The sequence below is a fragment of the Protobothrops mucrosquamatus genome, unplaced genomic scaffold (assembly GCF_001527695.2).
Source record: "Protobothrops mucrosquamatus isolate PMUCROS unplaced genomic scaffold, P.Mucros_1.0 scaffold408, whole genome shotgun sequence".
Taxonomy (NCBI): domain Eukaryota; kingdom Metazoa; phylum Chordata; class Lepidosauria; order Squamata; family Viperidae; genus Protobothrops; species Protobothrops mucrosquamatus.
In genome coordinates this window covers 1,190,417-1,205,449 of record NW_015386738.1, presented here as the reverse complement: position 1 = coordinate 1,205,449, position 15,033 = coordinate 1,190,417, and the positions used below count along the sequence as shown (strand labels likewise).

At 42.5% G+C, this 15,033-nt stretch overlaps 1 protein-coding gene across 1 annotated transcript in view; it reads right to left on the bottom strand.

Annotated features, from left to right (window-relative positions):
* Positions 1-684: 684 nt before the first annotated feature.
* Positions 685-15,033, bottom strand: part of ZPBP (zona pellucida binding protein) — an 87,142-nt gene continuing 72,793 nt past the window's right edge. Inside the window, exons 6-7 of the mRNA XM_015816172.1 lie at positions 9,289-9,466; positions 685-836 (exon numbers count right to left, since the gene is read on the bottom strand). Of these exons, the coding sequence (XP_015671658.1) occupies positions 742-836; positions 9,289-9,466 (273 nt within the window). The 3' untranslated portion in view covers positions 685-741. The remainder of the gene's footprint in view (positions 837-9,288; positions 9,467-15,033) is intronic.

The following is a 15,033-nucleotide window of genomic DNA, read 5'->3' as shown; positions in this document are numbered from 1 at the left end:
CACTGAATAGCAAAACACATCTTAAATGAAGAAAAAAATCCATTTTGTTGAATCGGCAAGTATCAGGATCTAACATTCTTTGCATTCCATAAGACTATGAAACTGAAGATGATATATTATGTTGTCATGTTTCCTATCTATGGTATTGAGTTTTCTAAAACCAAAGATACTTGGAAGGTTCCCTGCTTGAAATTTAAATATAATTGCATCTTCAGAAATATATAATTGCCAGGGGAATGCAACAATTTTTTAGAATAGAATAGAGTAACTGAGATGGAAGAGACCTTAACAGTCTTCTAGTCCAACCCCCTGCTCAAGCAGGAGACCTTATACCATTTTGGACAAATGGTTGTTCAATCTCTTTTTAAAACTTCCAATGGTGGAGCACCCACAATTTACAGAGGGCAAGCCATTGCACTAATTCAGTGTTTCTCAACCTTGACAATTTTAAGGCATGTGGACTTCAACTCCCAGAATTCCACAGCCAGCATTGCTGGCTGTGGAATTCTGGGAGTTGAAGTCCACATGCCTTAAAATTGTCAAGGTTGAGAAACACTGCACTAATTAATCACTTTTAGGAAATTTCTCCTTATTCTCTTCTGCCATATATTATTCATCATATAAATGTAATCACGTAATATATTTTTCATAGACTTTTTCTGAAAAATCCTTTTATTTGGATTACAGAGATGAAAGTACAGGAAAGTTTACTAAACATAGCAAAAGGATTATGTCGAGAGTCTAGTAACAATGTTTGGCTCCATATGCCAGACTTCTGTTGCATTGAAGACAATGAGTTCCTTCATGAGGATTGAATGATCCTGGACTGCAAACCACTATAACAAAAGAAAGCAAAACAAAACAAACAAAAATAATCATGTCATCAAATGTATTACAATTTGCTGTAATAAAATGAAGATTCCAAATTTAAAGCCAGTTAATTGCTTCAAGATTTATTTGCTAAATTTGGGATTCATACTTACAAAAATGTTTTAAGAAAAAATAAAGAAATAGGAAGCAGAAGTAAATGTAAAATGTGTAAGACAGTGATCATAGATGCACGAAACTTTGAGAAGACTCCATCAGTTATCTGTAACACATTGTATACAGCTAACAACTCTGCCCCATCCCATCATATTCTGAGATGTATCTTCAACTATATTGTGAATAATTACAGGTACAGAACATCTGGTACTGGATTTCTTGGGGCTCTGTATTGTATGAAAACTCATAAATATTTTACAACTATTGTGTTTCCCAAAAATAACACCCAGTCTTATATATATATATATATTTGTCTCCAAAAGAAGTATTAGGTCAGGAGATGTCTTATTTTTTCCACTGTCTTGCCTCACAGTGGCAGCACCAACAGCCCTGTCCAGCAGGAGCCCATGTGGCTGCCACTGGCCAACTTCTTCTGTGGCTGCTCAATGCCGCTTGCACACATCACCCCCGGCCTCAGTTTTGCCATTAGAGGCCTTTAGGAAGGGCCTCTGCAGCCGAGAATGGAGGCCTGGGTTTCCTGAAGGCCTCTGCTGGTGAAACGGAGCCCGGGGAGTGATGTGCACGAGTGGCCACAGAAGTGGGCCGGCGGTGGCCATGCGGGCTCCTGCTGGATGGGGCTGTTGGTGCCGCCGTGAGGCAAGTGTCGGGTGTGGGAGGGCTGGCTGCAGGGCCTCCAAGGTAAGTGGATGCGGAGCGCATGGGGCAGCTCCACCCCCTCTCCCACTTGCCTCGCCTCACCTCGTGGTGGCAGCACAGTGAACAACCAGACTGGGTGGGCAGCTGTGCAGGCTCTTAACTAGGGCTTACTTTGGGGATAGGGCTTATATTAAGCACAGGTGTAAAAATCAAGCCAGAGTTTATTTTTGGGGAAACACAGAAGTACCAAAATAAAATATAAATCTTGTAATGTTATGTATCTACTATTTATCATTATGGTTGGCTTAGTTTGTTATGTAGGTGTGCTTTCAACTATTCTTATGAACAAAATTATTGAAACTTGGTTCTTGAGTGATCTCTTCAGCAATTTAATGTCAAAGAACTTTAGAAAATATAGTAAGACAGGGTCAAGGTCTGCACTGTTCATTTGCTTCTAAAAGTAGGATCTTCTTGAGTCCAAATAGCCCTCAATTTACAATCATTCATTTAGTGACCATTTGAAGTTACAACAGCATTGGAAAGTGACTTACAACTGATCCTCACACTTATGACCATCATAGCAACCCCAGAGCCACATGATCAAAATTAGGCTTTGGCATTACTATGGTTGTAGAATCCTGGGTCACGAGATTGCCATTTGCAACCTTCCCAGCCTGGAATGAGACAATTAGCCATAGCCACATTGCCTCAGCCACTTCACTGCAGCCCCCCCCCCCAGCTTCACCCAACACATTGCCATGGTTATTTGGCTCCCAATACACCACCACAGGCTCCACACCCTGGGCATCCCTTCACCACTGGCCTTCTTCTGCCCCTCATCCCATCCCCCACTGCCTTGCATTGGGTGATTCACTGTAGAACAAATCTCCCTGGCCATTCTTCCATGCGGGACACTTAGCCATGGGATAACTCACCAAGCACTGGTGTGGGGAGACCAGGAGGCTGCTTCCTCTCCCCCCATGGGCCATTGGTCACTGGCAGAAGGGTGCATCAGCTGGCCCCCTTGCCCAGATTCGGCCCTGTATTCTATTTGTAGATTCCTTTAGTCATATCCTCAAAGGGTAAGAAGGACAAAAATAAAAGAATGAAAATAAAATGTCTATCTCCAACCAATTAATTCAGAATTTAGCTTACTTCTCACCCAGGATAGTATGTTACTCAAGTCCAAAGCCTTTATCTACCTTTGGGCAGGAATGTTGTTCATCATCATCATCATAATCCCCTGCTTTCAAAGTTTTCATAGATTCTAAAATACTCAGCTTTGACTTAATCTCACAATCACCTCCCACAACATTTTCCCCCTGCAGAGGGGCCACCACCTGAAAGAGGAACTAGGGGGATAGGGGGAAGGCAGCGCCTTCCCATCCAGCTAATGCAGCAGCTGAAAAGCTGCAGCCGACACACTCTTGTTGTCTCCTCTTCCTCTTCCTGTTCCTTGCTGACTACAGCCTCTGCCTTGCTGCTGCCTTGCAGTGGTGGGGGAGCCAGGTACAAGAAAGCCAGGAGCAAGCAAGGACCAGTGGAAGGAATTTAAGCCCTTTTCCAAAATTAAGTTTAAAAAAAGGAGAAAAAGAGTCATGCATCTGTAAGATGAGTGGCTATATAAATCTGAGAAATACATCATATAAATTTAGCAACAGGTTGGAGCAGCAGAGAGAGAAAATGAATTGTCCATAATATCTACAATAACTATATTAGTGGTTCAGTGGTAGAATTCTAGCCTGCCATGCCGCAGGCCTGGGTTCGATTTCTGATCAATGCAACGCATCTTTTGTGATCCCAGGGTTTCATTTTGCTAAAAAATATATATTTAGCCAAAGATTAAATGGCTGCATGTTTTCTAGAAAAAAGTTATATTTAGCTAAAAAAAACCAGATTTTACTTACCTAGCTGCCTTTTCTCCCTAGAGTTGGACCCACAGAGACCATTTAATTAAAAGAAATATGTACAATAAACAGTAAAAAAAATGTTCATTGTACAAGTGAATAAATTAAAGTAGCCAGAAAGGAAAGAACTAAAGGAAGACAGCAAAAGCAGCAGCAGCACTCGTGTTGGCTGGGAAATGAACCCAGGCTCCCAAGTGGCAGGTGAAAATTCTACCACTGAACCACCAAGTTGGCTGTTGGGAAGAACTGGATGGCTGCTTTGATGGAATAAAAAAGGCATTGTTGGCCAAGCTAGAAAGCTGAAGTGTAATAATGATTTAAAATATTCTCTTCATGCATTTGCTCTGTATGAGAGTTTCTACCTGCTCTCTCCACATGCTTTAAATGCTTGCAGCTCTGACGGATAGCTTTATTTACATAAATTCAAGAACCCCGTGCCTCTGAGCAAGTGTGGAAGATGCCTTGTCCATCTGCTTGGCACATCAGAATCCCTCATCTGATGTGTTATGCAGTCCTGCATCACTGCCTTTGGGATTCAAAGCTGCCTCACCTAGCGCTCATGCATCTCACACACACATGCAATCTCCCCCCCTCCTTAGCCCAACTTTTGTCCACCAAACTGGACAGTGGAACAAGGGGGGGAGTTAACATGGGACATGCGAATGCTCATGTGAGCTTCCAGCGAGGTGTGAACCAGTCCCACTGGGAGACCATCAAAGGACAGGTGACTTTTGACACTGGGGCGTGTAAAAGATTTTCAGAGGCTCTCCCAGGGGATGGAGGGGAGCAGATCCCAGCACATTTGCTGGAGGGGAGGGAGGGAGTGAAGGGGGAGAATCAGGTGGCATATGAAGAAGCACACAGTCCTGCTCTCCCCTCCACTGCTGTTCCCCTGGCAGGCTCTGAGGCGCTGCACACGTGGGGAACTCTGCCAGAGAGGAACACACTCCTTCCTTCCTTCCTTCCCTCCCTCCCTCTCTTCACAGGCAGAGTGGCCTCCTGCTGCTGAGGGGAGCAGCCCACCACCCAGCCACGAGCACTGTCCCTATGCAGGTATTTGGTGAATTATCTTGTGTAGCTAATTGTCCCATGCAGGATAGCAGCCAGGGAAATTTGCCCCACAGTGAATCACCTGATGCGAGGCCGTGGGGATAAGGGATGGAGAAGAGAAGCGCTGGAGGGATGCCTGGGGCATGGAGCTCATGGCAGTGCCAAAAGCCCTTTATTAAAAGAAATTCAAAATGGCAAATGTAAAGAGGAATAAAAAAAGTTTTTTAAAAATACCAAACCAAGATAAGGATAGAAAGAACAATTGTGGATCATTTTTAATCACAATATACTAATTTGCACTTCTGTTTATCTGGATATACTTCAACTGTCTTTTCTACTTAAAAAAGGTTTGTTCAGATACAGCCCTTTCAGCTTATTCATGGTTTATTAAATTGAAAATGAGTTTCAGTTTTTTGTCAACTGATTCTCTGTTCTCTTTCTCTCATGTACCAGTGAAATTATGAAAATGGAAATTATTAGCTAACAATTTCCATTTTATGTCCATACCAGAAAACTATGGGTTGATCTTGGAAGTAAAGAAAGTGTAAACAGAGTATTCATACTCAAATTCATGACTCTTGGTTTCTTATATCAACATTGTTGAATGTGAATTAGTCCTAACCAGTTATTATAAATATTTGTAGGATTCTATATCAAAATTTAGAACTGCAACAAACAAATTAATTGCATCATGTTATTTTAATTTCCCAGGCAAAAACAACGTATAAACAATATCTGAGAGGAAAACTGTTACTTTTGAGATCTATGCTAAAAGCAAGTATTTTTTTATGTAATGAATAACTGCAACTCAATAGCCTTACAATACCATAACATTCCTTGACACTAATTCAACCTGGCAAGTATAAACATCACAAAATAGTCTACCTCTATTTACGGGCAAAAACATAGCTAACATTAATTTAGGAAGGTTTAAATCTGAGATTTAAGTTAGTTTTAACAAGATTTAGCCATAAAGCAACTGTTCAACTGCACACTTACATAATACATATGGTCACAATTTGTACATTTTATTTGTATAGAGCACATAACTGTCCCCAGTTATTTACCAGTGGTCTTCTAATACTCATCTATAAATACACACAAGGGGATTCTGTTTCCAGTTCATATTTGAAATGTTACAGAGCTTGAGAGTTTTTTTGGTAGAAACCCTGCCAATGCCACAATATGTCATATAAAAGGGAAGGCCTCCTCTCAATACTCAACCCAATAACTATCACAGTAGATAGAATCCAAAATTCTAACTTTCAATCCAAATCAGAGGAGAGACTTGTTTTCAGAATTCAGATGATCACTTGAAGAAATATAGTTGAAGACCCAGCTCTTTCTCATTTTAGTCTCTAAGATTCCCACAGATGAATCCACACTCTTACCATGAAGTAGCTAGTCTAGGAGAATATTAAAAACAATATTGCACAAAGACTCCATCCTGCTGACATTACAATCTGAAGTAATGATGTCTTATTAAATTTGAAGGTTGCAGGCCAGCAAACGTACAAAAGCACACTAGTCAAAAATAAGGTTGACAAAAGTACTATTTAGCTCACAAGGACAGGACAAGAATGTTTCACCAGCTCATAGCACTAATGAATAATAACTGTCATCCATCTCTAAAAATCTATTATAAGACAAAAACTTGGCACTTAATACTGCCATAAAGCAATAACACCTTCAGATTCTACCTCAAAGCAATCGTGCATTTTGTTATATGAACATGAAATAGAAAGCACTCAGAAAGTATTAAGGTTCAATGAGACAACCGGAATTAAAAACAGATACTTATATACTGATCTTGAAAGTTCAGTGCAAGTTCGAGGTCATTGTTCTTCTTGGCATGGTAAAAATCTAAAACAAAACGTCAAACATATTTGACCAAAGACTTTTACCTCACACATAAGAGAATGAAAAGAGATGGAGTCAACTCTCATAGGAGGGAGAAAATATAGGAGTGGCAGAACCTGGGGGCAGAGTTAAAAGAGGTATGGATCTAGAATCCCTACCTAACCACAAGTGAACTAAGTCCAACCTTGAATTCCATTGACCCTTATCCCAAACAGGGTCTAATCATTAGATAAGGGTCAATTCAAGAGAGGTGGAACTTAGTTCGCTTGTGGCTACATAGGGAATCTAGGCTGATTTTTCTTTTAACTCCACCCTCAGCATGTGCCATTCCTCCTATAGAAAATGAATTCTAAAAAATAGCCAGAGGTTATTATCAAAAGGACCCAACTTTCTATTGCAATATATCCTACATGAAAGAAACTCTGCCCTTGATTCCACAGAAATAAAGCAAAGACTACTATCTAAATAACTGGAATGGATTAATTATTTTGTTAACAATTAACAAAAAAAGCAATGGTATTAACTGGATTGGTAGTCCATCTTCAAAAGAGTGCAGGCAATTGTTCTTGGTAATAATACTTTGCTCCAGAACAAAATACTTTATTATAATCTATTGTATCTATTGAGCCTATTTCCCTGAAACAACATTTTTTCAGTTCCAGACTAAGAATATATTGTAAAATCTGTGGATTGGAGTCAAGTGTCTAATCTCAAGGCATTAGAGTTTGCCACTAATTAGGAGCACAATATGCAGAGTGGCAAGCAAGATTAATCCATTGCTTTGCAATATTGTGATTTTGGTATGAAAAACTTCAATATTCTATTGCTTGCACTGATGAAGAAGAAAAAGGGTAAGGTTTTCACAAGAAGGATTCACTTGTAATCTAGGTGACCTGATAGTTTTTGATTCAGAGATGAAACACTACGCATATGCAGCTTTCAGCCAATACCACCAAACTTTCTCCCCCTTTTTTAATTGAGTAGTTTTAAAAGTTGGGTACAAGGGAGACACTCCCAAATACAGAGTGATTGTAGAATGTCTACTTATTGAAAGCAGAACTCCATTGCAGACCCAAGAAAGCACAAGGAGTAGTCTTTAAACTTTTCTTTCACAAAAGGCAGCCCTAAGAACTCTTAATTCTAATTCTTTGGAGTAATTATCATCTATTCTAGAAAAGATAAATACAAGCCAATATATTAACCATAATGACAATCACAATACATTTTGATTTAAATTTGATTTTATACTAGGACAGAATCTATCAGTCACAAAGAACAAATGCCAACAAGTTAGTTTATCATAGTAACCAATTCATTTGCAGTTACATTCCATTTTCATGAAATAACAATAATGATGATGTTGGAAGGGACCTTGGAGGTCTTCTAGTCCAACCCTGTTCAGGCAGGAAACCCTATACCATTTTAGACAAATGGTTGTCCAGTCTCTTCTTAAAAACTTCCAGTGTTGGAGCATTCACAACTTCTGGACGAAAGTTGTTCCACTCATTAATTGTTCTAACTGTCAGAAAATTTCTCCTTCGTTCTGGGCTGCTTCTCTCCTTAATTTCCATTCATTGCTTCTTGTCCCGCCTTCAGGTGCTTTGCAGAATAGCTTGACTCCCTCTTCTTTGTGGCAAACCCTGAGATATTGAAACACTGCTATCATGTCACCCCTAGTCCTTCTCTTCATTAAACTAGACATACCCAATTCCAGCAACCGTTCTTTATATGTTTTAGCCTCCAGTCCTTTGATCATCTTTGTTGCTCTTCACTGTATTCTTTCTAGAGTCTCAACATCTCTTTTACATCATGGTGACCAAAACTGGATGCAGTATTCCAAATGTGACCTTAGCAAGACGTTATAAAGTGTTATTAACACTTCACATGATTTTGATTCTATTCTTGCTAATGCAGCCTAGCACTGTGTTGGCTTTTTTGGCAGCTGTAGCACGCTGCTGGCTCATATTTAAGTGACTGTCCACTAGCACTCCAAGATCCTTCTCACAGTTACAAGATACACCTATATTGTACCTATGCATTTGGTTTTTATTGCCTAAATGTAGAACCTTAGTTTTTTCACTATTGAATTTCATTTTGTTCAATAGCGCCCAATGTTCAAGTCTGTAAAAAGATCCTTCTCTATCTTAAGCCTATCTTCTGGAGTGTTGGCTATTCCTTCCAGCTTTGTGCATCTCCAAATTTGATGAGTTCCCCATCTATCCCCTCATCCAAATCATTGATGAAGATGTTGAAGTGCACTGGGTCCAGAATAGAGCCCTGGGGCACCCCACTATACACTTCCCTCCATGTAGATGCAGTTCCATTAAGGACCACACGCTGAGTACAGCGGGTCAGCCAGCCACAAATCCATCTGGTGGTGATGCTGTTTAACCCACATTTTTCTCTTATCAAGTAGTAGTTGTGGTCTACTTTATCAAATGCCTTACTTAAGTCCAAGTAAATTATATTCACAGCATTCCTCTGGGCCACTAATTTTGTCACCTAGTCAAAGAATGTAATAAGATTTGTCTGGCATGATCTGTTTTTGACAAACCCATGTTGGCTTTTGGTTATGACTTTGTTTACTTCTAGGTGTTCTCTGATTTGTTGCTTATCTTTTCCAGAATCTTCCCAGGTATTGAGGTCAGGCTGATAGCTCTGTAATTTCACCATGAACTATGCAACCAAACCATAAGAACTAATACCCAAATTTGTCACAAGCAATAAATTTACTATCTCTGTTGTAATAAAAAGTTAATTAGATAATTCCTCTAAAAATATCTAGTAATCTGTATTTATAATTCTGAAAACTGTTATGCTTCCAACCTACCACAACAATTAGGGCAATCTGGATGTAGTAGAGAATTAATTCCATAACCTGGAAAACAGCGATTAATCCACACCATTTGCAGAGTGCCTTCAATGTAGTATATTTCAGGTAGCGGTGCTGTTCTTTTTCCAAGAACTTCAACTTGTTGGCTAAAGAATTTCTCTATTAGGTCTTTTGCCTGAAGTAAAAAGAAATTACTTTCTTGATAAAGATAAAAATCAGCATTTTTTTACTTGCTTCTTTTCTTACTTGTATAAAAAATACAAACTGTATCAATAACATTAAGTGTTTATCCTTGGCTAATGTATTTATTGTAATATACAATGAATAAATACTCTTATACATGAGAGAATGTCTTTGTGATATGCTGGTCCAGAGCACTAAAAACTAAATTTTAAGAAAAAAGATTGAAGGAGTTATGTTTGTTTACCCTTAAGTAAAGATGACTGATGTGTGTGTTTGGAGGGGAGAGAGAAAAGCACTTTTGAAATACTTGAAAAGACATCAAAGAAATTTGTCCTTTCTCATCCTAGAATGCAGGTTGTATAATACTGAATATAAGTTGCAGGATATTTGAAATACAGAGTATTAGAAAAACTTTCTAACTAATGGATTTTTACAATGAAACAAGTGTCTGAAGATTTGGAAGAAGCTAAACAGCCATGCTTTCTGATATTTTAATTTAGGTTCTTACAATGATTAGCAGTTTGGATTAAATGGCCTTAGTGGCCCATTCAAACTTCTTGATTCTCTTACAGGAGTGTGGGTATCAAGATAATAAATGCTTATGATGGTTCAGAGAAATATCTTAACCTTAGCTCCAATTATCAAATCTGATAGATCAAGTTTCTTAGTTTGGCCTAGTATTCAAATAGCTACAGACTTAGGCAAAAGTGAGGATAATTAAATACATCTCTCCAATGAGAAGATGCTGTCAATCTCTCCCAATTTCTCCTTCAATTTCTTTTCTTTCAGAGGGTGGATACATTTTTTTCTAAGAACTAAATGGAAAAAGTATACTGTTCTTGCTTTAGTATTTTTTTTCCTTCTGGTCTCCAAAAAAGATTATCTCCTAAAGTATCTAGAGCGGCGGCCCCCAACCTTTTGAGCACCAGAACAGGTTCCGTGGAGAGAGGTTTTTCTGTCGACTGGAGGGGGCATGGTTTTGCATGCTGCCTGCATCCCACAAATGGGGCTTCCCTTGTTTGTGTGGCCTGATTTCTGGCATGCCAGGATCAGGACTGGAGGTTGTGGACCCCTGGTCTAGAGGGAGATGTGGAAGATTATTTATATAGAATCACAGGACTGGAAAAAACTTTGGAGATCTTCCAGTCCAACACTGTACTCAAGGCAGGATTCTTTATACCATCTTTGATGAATGGATGTCCAATTTTTCTTGAAAGCATCCAGCGATGGAGCACCCAAAACTATGGGATGCAAGCTGTTCCTTTGGTTAATTGCTCTGTCAGGAAATTTCCTTCTTTAATGAGCTTCCATTGCTTCTTGTCCTGCCCTCAGATACTCTGGAGAATAAACTGATCAACTCTTCTTTGTGAAGCCCCTCAAATACTGAAAGACAGCTATCATATCACCCCAATTGTCAGGTCTGCAAGCTTCAACACTTCAGACCATGCTTCAGCTGACATCAAAGGACAGGAGGGAGGGAGGCTATGGAATGTGGATTAGAACGAGTGTAAGAAGGGAAGAAAGGAGCTAGGAGGGAGGGGGAAATTGACAGGAGTGAGAATAATCAGGTGCCTGTATTAATTTGCTCCAGTCTTCAAGGACAACCATCCTGAGAATGAGTGAATGAACTGCCCACCATAAAACAGTGCACAAAACATCTAAATGACTTGCTATTGGACACTGGTCACTGGCTCGAGGGTGAACTAGGAGGGAAGGAAAAATCTATTGCTTTCTGCGCGAATACTTCAGATCTCACCTTACTTGCCTTGCAATCATTCCACTCTAGTAAAAGTACCTATTACTTGAATCAAATGGAGTCTATGGTTATTCTTTCCTAGAGTTAGATTTGGGACAGTTTTGACATTAGGCAGGACCTGCAAAATCGGTCAAGCCGGTTACCATGGGGATCGTGCCCACAATGTCAACTCACGACAGTGAACAGGAGGAGGGAGAAGACTGGGCTGAAGCAGCGGCCAAATCCCAGAGCGGAGGTCATCCCAAGTGGCTTGTGGAACTCAAAGCCTGTGACAAGCCTGTGGTCCCTAGGCATCTGGAAGGAAGAAGATTGGAAGTAGAAGCCTTCTAGGGTCCACTTCCAAAGGGGCAGTTGTGGAAGCCACCGCAAAGAACCCACTGCTATGAGGAAGAGTTCATAGCACTTGACAAGCCTGAGACCAAAGATGTGCTATTTGAACAGGCACTCAATTTCCTTAGAGGAGCATTTGGCAACCTCAAGGCCATTGCCCAGATGGGGCTCTGACATCCTTGCCAGTCACTGCCGCATGGATGATGAATAGCTGCAATCCCCCCCTGTGGCCATACTTCCCCCAGTGGCTACAGCTAAAGCCCCACCAGCTCAACCACAGATTGCCCCGGCCCCAGTGGTTCAGCAGCCTCAAGCCCAGTGGGTTCCTGCACCCAGGAGGAGGAGCAGAACCCCCTGCCCTGGGGGTAAAGTTTGGTGTTGATCCAAAGTAGTTGGCCTTCTTCCTGACGCAAATGTACCTGCAGGAGTATGGGAAGACCTGCCCACCAAAGGAACAAAACTGTAGTTTGTTACCATGGCCCTAGAAGGAGCCGCAGTGGAGTGAATGATGGCTCTGCATAACAATGCTCCAGAGCTGTGCATCTTCAGTCAGTTCATAGTGGCCCTTTGTAAGAGATTGGAAGACCCCCTTTGCTGACCACGAGGCCAGAATTTGCATGAACACCATTAACCAAGGGCAAATATCTGTGGCTGCCTATACCCAAGAGTTTTGCAGCCCAGCCTGCAGGCTGACCGACTTGCTGCAGGACATGCTAATCTAATGTTTCCAGGATGGCTGAATGATGATGTATACAAAACCTGCCTCTCCTGAGGAGCCCCTCGCACGCTGCATGCATGGCATGTCCTCGCTGAGGAGATAAGAGATTAATTTAGCCAAATCCTGAACCCGTGCCAGCCACGGATGGAGAACATCCCTCACCATCGAAAGTGAGACCTAGAAGCTGCAAGCAAAGCCCCCATCAATGTTCCACTGGTTGCTTCAAGTGTGGAAAGGAGGGGCACTGAGCTACTGACTGCTGCATGTCAGTCCAGAAGCTCATGATGGGTCCTGCCAAGAAACAAGGGAAACCAGCCACAAGAACCTGAGAGTTAGCTCTGAAAGGGATAGAGGTCACAAAATTCACCCTTCCTCCCACTGAGGACGTGGGAACTCCAACCAGGATCCAAAGAGCTCAGGTGAGAGCAGACGATGACCCCTTGGTAAGTTGCCTGATACTAATGACTACAAGTAGAGACAGTGGTCCGCTCATCAGCGCACAGGGGAAGTTGGTGCCTTCTGGACTCAGGCTACACCAAGTGCCTGGACAGCCCTGTCAGTGGAAGAAATGGGCTAGCACCTGAGGCAATTTAAAGTACCTGTGGCATTCTGCCAGCTGGATGGGTCAGTGGCCAGTGGAGCCCTTGCCACATTCGTCACTGAACCAATAGAAATGAAGATGGGGGAGCACACAGATACTTGAAGTTTCATTGTGGCACCTGGCATGGAAAAGTCCCTTGTGGTAGGATTAATGTGGCTTCCCAAAGTGGAATCCCTATGTCAGTGATGGCGAACCATTTAGAGACCGAGTGCCCAAACTGCAACCCAAACCCCACTTATTTATCATCGGGTGCCAGGTGAACATAGCCCACTGGGTGGGTGTGGCTGCAGTGGGCATGGCCACCTTGATGTTGCTCGTGGGGAAGAGATGCCTGTGGGGGTCAGGCAAGGTTGGGGGAGATCCAGAGTGTCTCTGGCAAGTGGGACGATCAACAGGAGGTGGGAGAAGGGCACTCTGCAAGGGTTGGGGCGGGGCGGCAAGAGCAGGGCGCTCTGCGAGGGTTGGGTGGGGGGCAGCGAGAGAACGGCGCTCTGCGAGGGTTGGATCAGGGGGGCGAGAGAACGGCACTCTGAGGGTTGGATCGGGGCGGTGAGAGAACGGTGCTCTGCAAGGGTTGGGGTGGGGCAGCGAGAGAATGGCGCTCTGCGAGGGTTGAGGTGGGGCAGCAAGAGAATAGCGCTCTGCGAGGGTTGGATTGGGGCGGCGAGAGAACGGCGCTCTGCGAGGGTTGGATCAGGGTGGTGAGAGAACGACATTCTGCAAGGGTTGGGTCAGGGCAGCAAGAGAACGGCACTCTGTGAGGGTTGGGTCGGGGCGAGAGAATGGCGCTCTGCAAGGGTTGGGTCGAGGTGGCGGCGGCGATGGAGCACTCCATTGGAGGGAAGTAGTGGTTGGTGGTGGGATGCTTCTCACTGCGTTTTTTCCCCTGGACATTTAAACCATTTTTAAAAACACAATTAAAGTTATATGTATCATGGAAAAGCCAACCCATGGCTGGATGGAATACAACGACCTCCTCGAACATGCCATCTTATCGCACGTCAGAGCAAAGCCTTTCCCGCTAACAATAACTAAGACGGGTGTTTCCCATTTTAAAGTAATAACCCACAAAACCCCCACCCTTCCCCCCGAAAACAAGACCTGTGCGCCTCTGAAGCTGACCTTAATCAGAAAGTTGCCCAACCCCCCCCCCTGCCATGACCCAACCCTCGCAGATGAGGGAAACAGTTCAAGGGAAAAGGATGTTTTAAAAATAAACAGGATGAGTGCACCAAAACCAAAGAATAAACTGTGAATTTCTGCCAGAATGACATGCCCATATATGGTAGTATGTCGGATGTTGAGGTAACCTGAGCAGACAAGGACAGAGATAATGTATTCCGGTTAGGCGCTTCTGATAGATTGTGACCTCTGTGTGCCTTTCCAATGGGACCAAAGGGGAAGGGAAATGGGGCATCACAATACGGTGTATAAAAATGAGGGACTTCCGGTGACGAGGCTTCGCCGATGGAGGCTTTTTTCTTAGCCTCCTGCCCGGGACTGCGTCAAAGCTGTCAAAACAGCGCGGATCAGCTGTTTTGCGGCTCGGAACTTTCTCCCCGGGCGAAGGGGAGAAAGTGAGTTTGGTTTGGATAGGGGTTGAGTTCCCTAGTCCCCCCAGGAACGATCCTGGGGGGATGAAGGTGTGAACTCCCCCGGAGTCCGGACCTCTTCTCCGCAGCTCGGAGTGTCTTCGCTCCTCAGAGCGAAGCTAGACGTCGCCGCCACTGCTGCTACTTTGTATCTGCTTGTGAGTAACTTTTGAACAGACGGAACCTGACAGGGGATTTTTTACTTTAGTTAAAATGTGACTTTAACTCATACTGGGATTTCTTACTTGCTATAAGTGAAAGTGAGAAGAAAATGGCTGCGGAAGCGTTGCTTCTTTATAACAAAAGGAAAACTTTCACTTTCTTTCCAGTTGTGGAATGATGCATTTTAAAGGACTTTAAAGTATTTTTCTTAAGTCAAGCTTTTTTAAGTTTATACTTGCTGTTGTGAGTTTTAAAAATAATTTGGCAGAATGGCTTCAAAACGTACTGGAGTTTCTGCATTGCCTAAAACAGCTATTTCTTCTCCTGTTGTGCAAATTCAACAACAAAAACCTAGATCTCCCCCACCATCACCTCCTCCTTCCATTACACTTAAAGATCT